This window comes from Doryrhamphus excisus, linkage group LG9 (genome assembly GCF_037039965.1).
Source record: "Doryrhamphus excisus strain RoL-2023G ecotype Guam linkage group LG9, RoL_Dexc_Guam_v1.1, whole genome shotgun sequence".
NCBI classification, from domain to species: domain Eukaryota; kingdom Metazoa; phylum Chordata; class Actinopteri; order Syngnathiformes; family Syngnathidae; genus Doryrhamphus; species Doryrhamphus excisus.
The window spans coordinates 21,352,526-21,366,089 of record NC_136365.1 but is presented as its reverse complement, the minus strand read 5'-3'; the positions used below and the strand labels follow the sequence as shown (position 1 = coordinate 21,366,089).

General features: G+C 46.4%; 2 protein-coding genes across 4 annotated transcripts; both read left to right on the top strand.

The window, feature by feature from the left end:
• The first annotated feature begins 1,781 nt into the window (after nucleotides 1-1,781).
• Nucleotides 1,782-8,195, top strand: LOC131119956 (malate dehydrogenase, cytoplasmic-like). Of its 2 annotated transcripts, none has more exons than XM_058064862.2 (9): nucleotides 1,782-1,927; nucleotides 5,421-5,519; nucleotides 5,637-5,733; nucleotides 6,262-6,437; nucleotides 6,568-6,690; nucleotides 6,765-6,941; nucleotides 7,121-7,234; nucleotides 7,639-7,728; nucleotides 7,802-8,195. In XM_058064862.2, exons 1-9 carry the CDS (start codon nucleotides 1,874-1,876, stop codon nucleotides 7,922-7,924), a joined length of 1,053 nt encoding a protein of 350 aa, XP_057920845.2. In that variant the 5' UTR covers nucleotides 1,782-1,873; the 3' UTR covers nucleotides 7,925-8,195. The 2 variants fall into 2 exon arrangements, with proteins under 2 accessions (XP_057920845.2, XP_057920855.2); XM_058064872.2 differs by lacking the exon at nucleotides 1,782-1,927 and adding an exon at nucleotides 3,781-3,925.
• A 305-nt stretch (nucleotides 8,196-8,500) lies between these two features.
• LOC131119945 (UTP--glucose-1-phosphate uridylyltransferase-like) lies at nucleotides 8,501-13,558 on the top strand. 2 transcript variants are annotated; one of them, XM_058064851.2, is made up of 10 exons: nucleotides 8,501-8,525; nucleotides 9,124-9,239; nucleotides 9,332-9,439; nucleotides 10,703-10,888; nucleotides 10,967-11,100; nucleotides 11,837-12,134; nucleotides 12,197-12,394; nucleotides 12,460-12,702; nucleotides 13,136-13,240; nucleotides 13,304-13,558. In XM_058064851.2, exons 2-10 carry the CDS (start codon nucleotides 9,141-9,143, stop codon nucleotides 13,409-13,411), a joined length of 1,479 nt encoding a protein of 492 aa, XP_057920834.2. In that variant the 5' UTR covers nucleotides 8,501-8,525; nucleotides 9,124-9,140; the 3' UTR covers nucleotides 13,412-13,558. The 2 variants fall into 2 exon arrangements, with proteins under 2 accessions (XP_057920834.2, XP_057920828.2); XM_058064845.2 differs by lacking the exon at nucleotides 8,501-8,525 and adding an exon at nucleotides 8,882-9,047.
• Nucleotides 13,559-13,564: the final 6 nt, after the last annotated feature.

Sequence of the window (13,564 nt, the reverse complement as noted above, 5' to 3'; positions counted from 1 at the left end):
CGGTGGGCGGAGTCTCGGCTCCATAGCATGACGAGGGTTTGAGCGGTTGGGTCAGGCGGTGCTCCCACAATGCAACACACGCCATGACGGAGGCGTCACAACACACAACTAATCCTCGCCACGACACAACAAACACACCACAGAGTCGGCGCCAGCCAGACCCGAAAATGCTCATCAGACCTTGGCACAGGTGGGCGGGGCCTACAAACCTGCATTGCAACATTCTGTATCCAATAGACTGTTTCTAATATTATGACCTAATAAAATGCCCACTTCTTCCAACAACAACAACAGAAGAAGAAACATCAAAGTTAACATTCATGTCGATGGGTGAAGAAAAGAAGGTCAAAGTTCATTGAACATGTGTGCGTTGATCTTGAAGGTGAGGAGTCAGAGCGTGAAGAAGGCCGCTGCGTCTGTCAGGTTAGAACCTGCACAGACGACGTCTCCAGGCGGACTACCAATGCGTGCTGACTCAGGAATGCTTCCATCAGATCACGGTCCAAAGAACTGTTGGACCTCGACCAGGGCGAGCAGGGATAGGACGCCATGTTGGGTCCGAACCGTGCACGTCACACTACCGCATCCACTAGGTCCTTAAAATAGGACCTGAAGAATGAAAACAACATTTTTACCTTACTTAAGGGAGAATCCAACCGACAACCTCTGGTTTAGCCAGTCGAGTTTAAACATGAGGCCTGCAGCGACCTCTGCTGGACATTTCTAGTAAACACCCTAAAATACTGTCCAATTCATTAATATCCACAGTGAATTACAGTAATTAGATCTTTTTATAATAAATATAACTTGTTTAAGCATGAGGCCTGCAGTGACCTCTGCTGGACATTTCTAGTAAAACACCTTAAAATACCGTCCAGTTCATTAATATCCACAGTGAATTACAGTAATTAAATCTTTTAATAATAAATATAACTTGTTTAAGCATGAGACCTGCAGTGACCTCTGCTGGACAATTTTAGTAAAACACCTAGCATACCGTCCAATTCATTCATATCCACAATGAATTACAGTAATTACATCTTTTTATAATAAATATGACTTGTTTAAGCATGAGGCCTGCAGTGACCTCTGCTGGACATTTCTAGTAAAACACCCTAAAATACCGTTCAATTCATTTATATCCACAATGAATTACAGTAATTAAATCTTTTTTATGATAAATATAACTTGTGACACCTCCACAGGAAAATATGTGACACTGAAACTATACGTTATAATATACAATATTATCATAAATATAGATATTAAGGTCTGTTCATTCTAATAAATGAAGGTGATTTCTATATTATAATATTAATTTTCTACCTATGCCATTTTCTGCCTATCCCAGCTGTCTTCGGGCGAGAGGCGGAGTCCACCCTGGACTGGTGGCCAGCCAATCACAGGGCACATATAGACAAACAACCATTCACACTCACATTCATACCTATGAAATATAATATATGAAACTTGACAATAAATATAAGACCTCCATGATAATAAATGTGAGATATACGAAAAGTATAAGCACCATGGTTCTGATGAGTCTCTTTCATGCCTGCAGTGCCAGATTGGACCGGTTTGCAGTTTTCAAGTTGGAAGATCCAAGTTCGCCTTGGATCTTCTGTACTTGGACATGAGGACTGGTTCTGACAAATCGATTTGGACCTGAATCAACCGAGATAGATTAGCAGCACCTATTTGTGTTTTCAATCTCATTAAGAGACTAGACTGACTGCAGTGGCGCGCGTGTGAGTGCACCTGAAGTCGCCGTGAACGCATCACTGCGGCGGGACGTGTTCGCGCATGCGCGTGTCTGTCTGTCTCGTTCTGTCTCTGCGTTGGGACGTGAATGAAGGACGAGGAGTGAAGCATGTTGACGCTGCTGACCTCCATGTACCTGGTGGCGCGGACCTTTTCCTCGCAGGTGAGGCAGTTCCTGAACGCAACACGTATATCATGAAATACTTCGTTGTAACTATTATGGCGGTACAGTTGACTGTTGGGGTCCGTGAATCTGGTCGTCTACGTCATAGTGACCTCCCGGTCTCCTGTCACATGGTGTCATAACGTTATATACTCGTCCTTCACGTGAACTTTTCGTCTTTTGCTTCGATTACAAAGTTTTAATGGAAATAACGATACTTCCGGACAATGCTTTCCAAAATAAATGTATTTGGTCAGGCCTTTACTAGACGCTGGTTTTAAAGTGTGTGTGTGGGGAGGGAGGGGCTAGCAGCAGTAAATGTACACTTTTTGTTTTGATTTGATATGAGATTTTCAAAATAATTATTCACATTACGTTGTTGACTTTTTGCTTTAGCAAGTAGACGTTATTTTAGCAACCTAAAAATAAACAAGAATGAACAAAAGTAGTGTATGTTCTGTCCGTGCTTTTATTGTGAAGGTTGACTCACACAGCTTCCTGTACTGTACCAACGTAAATGCTTGTCATCAGAACCTTGGTCAGCGCCTGTTTGACTGAGCCAAAAGGAATAATTAACATTGATAAAATATAATAATACGAATAACTTTATGTATTTATACATGAATAAAGAACAGTATATATTTACATAATTCTCCTAAACTATAATAACTTCACGTGTGCCTTTGTATAATGAACATTACATTTGAAAACCTTGTTTACAATGTGAATAATTCACGTTAAACAGAATAACTTTGTTTACGTGTGTATAAACCTCTGACCAGACAACTGTCTACTGACACTCTACTGACCTTTGACCTTTATGTGATGTCAGTACGTGTGACGTCTCGTCAACATTTAAAGTAGACTTTGTTGCTTTTACTCCAACTAAAATCAATACTTAGTGATTAACGTTTGGTCATGGTCATCGGACATGGACTCAGTCATACTGACATTGTTGTTGATAATAGTTGATCAAGCTCAAGCAACACTTCCTGTCACATGGCTGTAAGATCCTTAAAAGATCATGAAGTTCATTAATGCTGCTCAGTAGCGTCGCTCTACGGACACCCTCAGGCCTCATCTCGAGCATGAACTGACAACGAGCTGAAAAGTAACCCGTCTCACATCAGAGGACACGTTGAGGGTGTCATCTCACCTCTAGCTAGTGTTAGCATGTCACGTTAGCCAACGTCTCACTCCTCTGTAACTAACATTTAATCAGCGCGGGTAAATTTATTTTTCAGTTGTCCTTCCCCCATTTACCAGATTTAACAACAAAGGAGTCAGCAGCTGCCCTGTTGTCAGATAGCTTTCCACTTCCCTGTCCCAGTGAAGGAGGTGAGCAACACTGTGTTCAACGACATGTCAATGAACGCATCGGTTTTCATGGGGCCCACAATTGGAGGTTTGCATGTTTACTTAAGGAGATGATAGAAGACAGAAGATATGCTTCCAGGATCCACCACTATCTATCTATCTATCTATCTAATCATGATCAGTCTACATATTCTATACTGCAATACTAATACTTGCCTCATGGTGTCGCTAACGTAACGTCATTGCAGCTAGCTAATGCATTACCATTATATACAGTTTATAATAGATATATAGACTCATGTATTATAGTTGTTTACTCTATATAATTATAAATAGTTTTAGTAGAAAATGAATTAAGTGTGGAATTAATTTTCAGGTATGGACTAAATTAACAAAAAGAACACAAAAACACAAGACTTTAAGACAAAAAGCATTCTAAGCTGATCGCCATGTTGATGCGGTGGGCGCGGGCTGCGTTGCGCGTTGCATGATGGGAAATGGTGTTTATTTCACGGAAGCTGGCAGGCGGTGACCGTGTCAAAAGACTACAAAATCCACAAGTCACGCGCGAGGAGGCGTGGCCTCGGCTGTCGGTCACAGCAGAGGTGACCTCTCCTCCATGTAGTCCTCGCCTGAGCTCTCACAGACAACATCATCTGGTTCTCATCCTCTTATAAGATGGTAAGAACAACATCTGAGCTCCTTGCTAACTGCTACGACATGCATTAACACCGAGACAACGGCCATGACGCCTTCTCGGTTTTTTGGAGACTTTTAAAGATACAGTCATGGCGGCCTCCATCTTTGTTTGATTCACTTGATGATATGTTCATTGATTCATTGATACGCTGATCCATTCTTCAATTGTCCTTCAGGGGTTGGCCGTATTATTGTGGTCTAACGCAAAAGGTATTTGCTGTGTATGTGCCAAAATGTGCCGGAAATTGACAATAAAAGTTGTTTTGACGTTTTTAATCCTCGGGAGGGGGAAAGTGTTACGTCATCGACCTCCTGTCACGCGACCAGTGGGCAACTTCATTTGAAAATGCGATGCGTTAAGATGCTTTAAGAAAAGTAGCAAGCGCTTACATTTACATTATCACTTCTCTAAAATTATATTATATATCATACATACTGTTGACTTAACTTATCGCGCCATTCGTTGAACAGTGGACGTGGCAGATTTCTGCATATGATTTCATTGTTTCCTGCTGGAGTGTTAGCCGAATGATAGACTGACGATCAATGATTTCGCCTTAAATCCGTTTCAAATACAAAAACGCTGCGTCATCTTGTAACCTCGCAAAGTCGTGATGCTTAGCGTGATTGTTAACGGAGTTCAGTGCAGAGGAAACAGACATGGCGCCTCAGCTAGAATGCGTCTCTAATTTTAGTCTTTCTCATTTGCATTTAAAGATACAGAACCTGACCTAGTCTGTCCACGTCAATAAAGACCCCTATGGTGTGTTTTTCTGGGGTGGGTCAGTGATGAGTGTACTTTCCCACAGGTCTGCTGTAGAAGTGTGGAAGGGATTGGGGTAGCTGGCATCACCATCTAATTAGCATATTACATACATCCATACTAGCGATGTACAGTGTTTGTGTGGCTACAGGATGTGGCGTTACGAGGTTGTGCAAGCAAACTGCAAGGTCACTGTTGCTTTAGGTTGTGAATAAAAAAAACTTTGTTGTGAATTATGCCTTGCTATTTGATTGAATCCATGCATGAAAAATACAAAAGCGGTAGGCATGCGTGTTATAAGGCACACGCATGGGCGACTTACAAAAACATTCATGTTGTTTTCCTGTAGATATGCCTGCCAGTGTTTTGTAAGTCAAAAAATAGTTAATGTTATTTAAAAAAAAATGTATTTTTGGTTGCCATGATTGTTGGTCTATTTCGATTTCTGGTGGCTATGGCTTACAAATGGAAGAATGCCTTATAAAAGCTAAAGTGCTTATGACAATGTAGACTCATTTTGCCATCTGCTGGACGGATTTATAACAACAAGTCATTCATTCACGTCATCATAGTGTGAATCTGAGCAATGGTACACAAATAGCACCAAATCCTAGTAAAAAAAAAAAGGGGCTAGCGCCTAGTATCTGTGGAGTTTAATTGAATGTTAGGGAAGCACTGGAATGAATGAGAACCTTTCACTTTTGCTTCCTGCAGGCCGACCCGATCCGCGTGGTGGTGACTGGTGCTGCAGGGCAGATCGCCTACTCTCTGCTCTACAGCATCGCTAAGGGGGATGTGTTCGGAAAGGACCAGGTAAGGCCACAGTGTTTGTTGCATCACGTAGCGTTACAAGGTTGCCATTTTAACAGCACGTAGCGATTGATGTTGGGTGAAAGAGTTTGGTAGCTAACGGGTGTTTCTCTCCCTCAGCCCATCATCCTGGTCCTGCTGGACATCCCACCCATGCTGCCCGTGCTGGACGGTGTTGTCATGGAGCTGCAGGACTGCGCCCTCCCACTGCTGAGGGGTGAGCTGGGATAGTGACGTGTTGTTGAATTTAAGTCCATTTTCAGTCCAGTTCGTCTGAAACTGGATGTTTACGCACACTTTGACCTCTGTGATGCCACCATGTAGGTGAGGAGGGAGTGTCCCTCAGAAGGCTCCTAAGTGGCTGTGGTGAAGTCGTCCAATCAGAGTAGTCCTCATAGGGGACGTGAACGGTGACTGAAGTCCACTTTGATAACAATTTTGTTATCATCACAGCAGCACGGCGTGTAGAACCTTTGTTCTCTGATGTTCTATAACGGGGGTCAGATGAACTAATAGGAACCCAGATACAGGTCTGCTAGAAGAATATTGTAGAACTCCTTTGTTAGCTCCAGCCTGACAACTGCTGTTGACGACACACCTCCAAGTCGAGTGTGAGAACTTAACTCCACAACAACACAATAAGCTTCAGAGAAATAACACAAATGCTAACATTTTAGCGCTCCCGTGCTTCATTGCTGCTGCATCTTCTCACTATTGACCCCCTGCCTCTCCTGTCTCCCCTCAGAGGTCATCCCCACTGACAAAGTGGAGGTGGCCTTCAAGGACATTGACGCCGCCATCTTGGTGGGATCCATGCCCAGGAAGGAGGGCATGGAGAGGAAGGACCTCCTGAAGGCCAACGTGGCAATCTTCAAGACGCAGGGCGCCGCTCTGGACAAGTTCGCCAAGAAGACCGTCAAGGTGACGCCATGTTTTTAGCTGCTAAACGTGCCCAATCAGCGTCTGATAGTCAGCCCAAGACCTCCATGTGAGGAATATGGACGTATAGGACGTATGTAATAACGGTATGATGCTGAATTTTTCATGTCAGGTTCTGGTGGTGGGAAACCCAGCCAACACCAACTGCCTCATCGCCTCCAAGTCGGCTCCATCCATCCCCAAAGAGAACTTCTCCTGTCTGACCCGACTGGACCACAACCGAGCCTCTTCTCAGGTCTGCTGAAGCCGCAAACGCATCACGGTGTTTTTTTCCCAGAAGCGTCTGACTGTGCTGCCACTGACTTGCAGGTGGCCATACGTTGCGGCGTCCCCTCTGACAAGGTGAAAAACGTCATCATCTGGGGGAACCACTCATCCACTCAGTACCCTGATGTCCACCACGCTAAGGTGGACCTGCGCGGCTCCCAGATGGCGGCCTACGACTGCGTAAAGGACGATGCCTGGCTCAGAGGAGAGTTCATCGCTGTAAGCTCCGCCCACCTCCTTTTTGACGAGGCATTGACAACTAATCAGTCAGTGTGCCTTAGAAACTTCTACTATTCAGTATGCCGTTTATCGTCTAAAAGTTGGGAAGGTGAATTCCCACGGAAAAAAAACAAACATGGCTGCAGCTGTCTGACCTTGGTGTTGTTGCTGTGGTGCAGACGGTGCAGCAGCGCGGCGCCGCCGTCATCAAGGCTAGGAAGTTGTCCAGCGCCATGTCTGCCGCCAAGGCCATCTGCGACCACATGAGAGACATCTGGTTTGGCACCAAGGAGGTACGAGCACATAAACACTGCATCATGCTAGGCTAATGCTATCAACAGGAAATCAACAGGATTTTTTGACATGAAATTGTATGACACCCCCATCAGCAGAGTATTGTGGGGTCACAACGGTAAAGGGTTTTGCTTCTCAAAACAATATGCGCTCAAAAGAGCAATACTTTTTTGCATTACAGTTTTGTGTTACTAATAAATAGTAACACTAATAATAAATAGTAATAAATAAATACTAATAAATAGTAATACTTCTACATCACAAAACTGTTTTGTAATGCAAAAGTATTGCTGTTTTGAGCGCATATTGTTTTGAGACGCAAAACTCTTCACATTTGTGAGCTTCTTCAACCTAACTATCCCTTTTATACGTCCACATGTTGACGTGTGTTACCTTGTGCCAGGGTGAGTTTGTGTCCATGGGCGTGCACGCTGGATCAAACTCCTACGGTATTCCAGAAGACCTCATCTACTCCTTCCCTGTCCAGATCAAAGTGAGTCCACATCAAATCAACCTGTGATTGGCTGATCAACTTTGCGCTGTAGCTGACTTTTGACCTCCCTCAGAACAAGACCTGGAAAGTGGTGGACGGACTCCCCATCAACGACTTTTCCCGGGCCAAGATGGATGCCACGGCAGCCGAGCTGGTGGAGGAGCGAGACACCGCGGTGGATTTCCTGTCCCAGTGACTGGCACCTCCTGCTGGCCAGCAGCAGCAGCAACATGTCCATCTCTTGAAGGCTGGCTGCTGCTCCCGGCTGTGAAGACCAAGCCCGCCACGCGTGTTCCTTCCCACATACAGTGTGTGTGGATGTGTGTGTGTGTGTGTGTGTGTGTGTGTGTGTGTTGGCCTGTCAGACTTGCCCATCATCATAACCTGGCCACCAGTATGCGTCCTTGTTGGTAGAAGCACTCACAAGTTGTCAACAACAAATACAATAATAAAACAATGAAACTGAACCATCACATAAAGTCTTTTTTATGTGAAGATTAACATTTCAAACAATTCTAAACATGTAGTTTAATTAATCATTTTCAACGTTAGCTTAACTTTAAATTCAAGAAGGTATATTTTTAGCTTCTCGTGAGCGCTAAGAATACTCGTGACTGACAGGTACGGCTGACCAATCAGCGCTCTTCCAGAAGTACGTCAGGGTGGCGTCGTCGCCTGGAGGCTAACAAGTTAGCTAATGAGCTAGCTTGATGACGGCGAGGCGACGTCTGGTCCATTAAATTCCACGCCTGGACTTTCAGACTGACTGCGAGTCTGGGCCCACAAAGTTCGTGTTTGTAAGTCTGTTCTGTTTTTTTTGTTTGTTTTTTTTTACAGCGGCTTCAGTAAAAGTTAAAAACGAAGAGTGCACGAGCAATACTTTGATTCAAGTTACAAAATATACACACACAAGCATGATGGACGAATCAATTCACCGGTAAAATAGACTTATCGAAGTTAAACTTACCCTCCTGCTTAACCTCTGACCTTTACACCCTGGCGTAAATGGCAAGTTAAAGGTCAAGTTTGTCGAGCAAACAACTTATTCTACATTCAAGTGCTTTCACTACAGAATTGCGAAAATGGTGTCATAATGGGGGACGCTTGACAGCAGTAACCTCTGACTAACGACTGTCATGATTGGCTGTGAGGCGTGTGGGCGGGGCTTGTGGCCTGTTTGAGTCAAAGCTGTCAATCTGACGACCTTCCTCTCTGCTGAGGATGAGTGAGAGTTTTGTTGTATGAGCGTTGTTGCTGGCGACACTGCGTGGTGTTCAGTGAGCTTCAAACGTGTGACGCCATGTCTCTGACGGTGGCGGGTGAGTCTTGTTTCGTGATATTTAAGACCGTTACGTGAACATAGCCGTGCGCCATGATGGCGTTGTTTGTGTGCAGACCTGACCCTGGGAGCCATGACGGAGTTCCAGCAGAAACTTCGGCAGCAGCATGAAGCATCCATGCACCGCGAGCTGGAGGATCTGCTCGCCGTCGCCGGAGATGCCGATGTCCAGGTCAGCTTGAAAGGGAGGGTCAAAGGTTATAACAACAGGAAGTACTCGGCTCCTGACCTCACCTCAAAAACAACATTGTTGCTTTGTTGCAGAGCTGCAGGAAGGACTTTGATGGCTTCAAGAGGATCTTTCACACCTTCCTGCAGGTCAAAGGTCCCGCTGTGGACTGGGCCAAAATCAGCCGCCCGCCCGAGGACGCTGTGAGTACCACCCTGATGTTTGACTGACATGTCGCTGTCATGTGACTGAACAGGAAGTTAAACAAGACATCTTTATTTCCTCACTGGAAATAACAGAATCATCATTGAGGTTGTAATGCTCCTTTGAGCACACGTGCACACGTACACGCACACGCACATGATCCCAGAATAGCGGTGCCCACTGAAGGTCAGCGCCGAGAATAGTGGTCCGGCGGAGCGTTCAATGTTCTGATTTTAGGTCGTGTGCCCTTTGGACACCTGCTCGTCTGTATGCACAAGCTCCGCCTCCTCGCGTCTTGTCAGTAATGTTTGAACATGAAAAACCCGCAAAGTCAACAAACAAGATTACAGGTCGTGTAACTTCACCGAGCACATTGATGATGTCAGAGTTGCAAAGTCAACAAAAGCGTTTAAAGCAGGGGTCGCCAACCTGGCGACGGCGATTGACCCACCGTCGATCTTTTGGACTTGCCCGGCTGATCGTTGTTGTTCCGTCATCTTGCATCGGAAGTTAAATGGCCCGTCAAACATTCCATCGTGTCCGACTCTCTGACTGAAGGACGTAAAATGACATCAAGTCCGAGCTCAATGCTACAATTGTGCAAAAATATTAGGACATATTACAGTAAATGCATTATCACGTCACATTTTGACACGTCTCGCCGGCCAACTAACAACCAATCATTAGGGATGTTGCTCAAGGTCGGCCACCAATCGGTATTGACCGATTTCCATAGATTTCCATAGAATCCTGATGAATATCGGTCAAAGTCAGGCTGTACGGCGGTCGAGTGGTTAGCGCACAGACCTCACAGCTAGGAGACCCGACTTCAACCCCACCCTAGACCATCTCTGTGTGGAGTTTGCAGGTTTTCTCCCACATTCCAAAAACATGCTAGGTTAATTAATTAGCAACTCCAAATTGTCCATAGGTATGAATGTGAGTGTGAATGGTTGTTTGTCTATATGTGCCCTGTGATTGGCTGGCCACCAGTCCAGTGTGTACCCCGCCTCTCGCCCCAAGACAGCTGGGATAGGCTCCAGCACCTCCAGCATATGAGTATAACCTGGATTAAAGGCGCAGATCGTTGTCGTTGTCAACAAATAATAATAATAAGCGATTTTTAGCAATTTGTAGTTCCAGCGCTAGCTGCCCTAGCAAGTGAATCGTGAAGCTAACGGATAAGGATATGTGGACTTATTATTTATTAGCAATATTGTATTATTCCGACGGATATCAAGCAAGGATGTTTTCATTGTCAGATTCAAGCATACAACAAGATCGAGGCCAAAGGTCTCCCCGGCGACATCAGCGCCTGCCTCAACAAGCTAGCTGTGGTCAAACTCAACGGCGGCCTCGGGACCAGCATGGGCTGTAAGGGTCCTAAGAGTCTCATCAGCGTACGCAACGAGAACACCTTCCTAGACCTGACCGTGCAGCAGATCGAGGTAGGTAGCGTGCTCGAACCGCCGCGGTCCACACAGCCGAACATCTCCTCAAAGCGCTCTTCTTTCTTCTACCGTCAGGACTTGAACAAAACCTATAACGCCGACGTTCCTCTGGTGCTCATGAACTCCTTCAACACGGACGACGAGACCAAGAAGATCCTGCAGAAGTACCAACATCGATGCATCAAGATTCACACCTTCAACCAGAGCAGGTGACACGCCCTTCTTCCATTGCGAACACACGTCCTTTCTCTTTTCTGTCTGCTCTAAAGATATCAAAACGGCTAAAAAGAGGCAGCCCAGAATGCATGAACCACCAATAATATTCCAGTTACGTCATGTAACAACAACATTATCATTGTTACGCCAAAGAACTATGTTACTAGTGTAGTGACACCTAGCCACACCACACCAGCTAGCTAGCTAGCTACTAGCCGGCTAGCGACCAGCTTCGCCACACACGGCAGGCCGCTCCCGAAAGGCAACGCTTCATGCCGGAGCCGCTGCTTTGTTTTTGAGTTTGGAAAACGCTAGTTGTAGCGTTCCTTTCTACGTCGCTACGTGTAGCTGTTAGCCGTACAAGCTGAGCTCGGGCGAACCCGGAGGCGGAATAAATTAAAACAAGAATCCAGCTGGAACAGGTGCAGATTCTGGAAGATGTAGAGAGTTTTATGTGCGGGACATTGTGTGCAGCTGCTCTATAGGAGTCCATAATTCAATGCAAAGAGCCGAAGATTAGCATAGTAGGTCTTCTTTGACCGTTTGTTGGTGCTTTGGTTAGGATCTGCTTTCATCCGGTATTGGCTAGATGAAAGCAGATCAGAGACCAGAAGATCATAGCACTTACTAAAACTGCTGCCACCAGAGGGTACGCACGCGGGTGCTGCTATGATATGCTGTGATGGGTTGGTCTTCCCGCTCACGATTTTGTTCCACGCGTGGTCTCAGATATCCGCGCATCAACAAGGAGTCGCTGCTGCCCATCGCCAAGAGCTTGGCGCTGAGCGGGGACAACGAGGAGGCGTGGTACCCGCCCGGCCACGGCGACCTCTACACCAGCCTCTGCAACTCGGGTCTTCTGGACAAGCTCTTGTCTGAGGGGAAGGAGTACGTCTTCGTGTCCAACATCGACAACCTGGGCGCCACCGTGGACCTCTTCATCCTGCACCACCTCATCAGCCAGTCGGCCGACAAGCGCTGTGAGTTCATCATGGAGGTCACGGATAAGACGCGCGCCGACGTCAAGGTGACGGGTTTGATCTCCGACACAACCGGCGACATTCTGACAGCTTTGTTTGCGGCAAGCAGGGCGGCACGCTCATCCTCTACGAAGACCGCCTGAGGCTTCTGGAGATCGCTCAGGTGCCCAAAGCTCACGTGGACGAGTTCAAGTCGGTCAGCAAGTTCAAGATCTTCAACACCAACAACCTGTGGATCTCGCTGGCCGCCATCAAGCGTCTGCACGACAAAAACGCCATGGACATGGAGATCATCGTCAACCCCAAGGTTCAGACACGCCGCCTCGACCTGCGCATCCGCCGCCTCTGACGTCATTTCCTGTTCTTCTGCAGACACTAGACGGCGGCTTGAACGTCATTCAGCTGGAGACGGCCGCGGGCTCCGCCATCAAGAGTTTCAAGAACGCCATGGGCATCAATGTGCCTCGCAGTCGCTTCCTGCCGGTCAAGACCACGTCCGACCTCCTGCTGGTCATGTCCAACCTCTACAGCATGGACGCCGGCTCGCTCATCATGAGCCACAAGCGGGAGTTCCTCACCACGCCGCACGTCAAGCTGGGAAGCTGCTTCACCAAGGTCACGCTCACATCCGCATGCGTTAGTGCTAATTAGCACGCTAGGACCTAGCTCATGTGCTAGTTAGCACGCTAGGACCCAGCTCGTGTGCTAATTAGCACACAGACTGTGGCTGTGTCTCAATTGTCGCCGGTGCACCTGTGTACTTAGTACTTTGAAAGCGTTCACACTACAAAGTACGTCAAAATAGTATTTGGATCGTAAATGGAATACTTTTGTTAGTACACTTTAATAAGAATACTGTGTACACTGTGTTCTTACTTCCTTTGAGTGTGTAGTATTGTCCCAAGTCAATTACTGTTATTATACAGCAACATCCTTAGCTCACGTGCTAATCACCGTGGTAGCATTTAGCTCAACAAGCTAACCATCTTACCTTCTTTGAGTGAAGATCCTCATCATCATCATCATCATCATCACGTATTGCCTTCAGGTTCAGGAGTTCCTGTCCCGCTTTGACAGCATCCCAGACATTTTGGAGCTGGACCATCTCACCGTGTCAGGCGACGTCACGTTTGGGAAAAACGTGTCACTGAAGGTAAACAGTCTGTTAAGCGTTCCCTCCTCCTGTCCGTCTAACGTTGGGGATCGTTTCCGTCAGGGAACCGTCATCATCATCGCCAACCACGGCGACCGCATCGACATTCCCTCTGGAGCCATGCTGGAGAACAAGATCGTTTCAGGGAACCTGCGGATCCTCGACCACTGAGGCCTCCTGGGGAACATATCAAGCGCACTTTAGAAAGTTGGACACTGGACAACCATCACGTCAGGTCAAAGGTCATGCTGCCCACACAGCTCAGATGGAGGAAACAGGAAGTTACCGTCTTTGAGGTCAATAAAACAATTCATGTGATCTTGC

Bases quoted from the DNA above. Each gene is read 5' to 3' on its own strand.
- LOC131119945 (XM_058064845.2), top strand. The intron at 9,440-10,702 runs GTGAGTACCACC...TTTCATTGTCAG, and splicing joins GCCGCCCGCCCGAGGACGCT to ATTCAAGCATACAACAAGAT. The intron at 11,101-11,836 runs GTGACACGCCCT...GCGTGGTCTCAG, and splicing joins CACACCTTCAACCAGAGCAG to ATATCCGCGCATCAACAAGG.
- LOC131119956 (XM_058064862.2), top strand. From the start codon at position 1,874: ATGTTGACGCTGCTGACCTCCATGTACCTGGTGGCGCGGACCTTTTCC. The intron at 5,520-5,636 runs GTAAGGCCACAG...TCTCTCCCTCAG, and splicing joins ATGTGTTCGGAAAGGACCAG to CCCATCATCCTGGTCCTGCT. The intron at 7,235-7,638 runs GTACGAGCACAT...ACCTTGTGCCAG, and splicing joins TCTGGTTTGGCACCAAGGAG to GGTGAGTTTGTGTCCATGGG.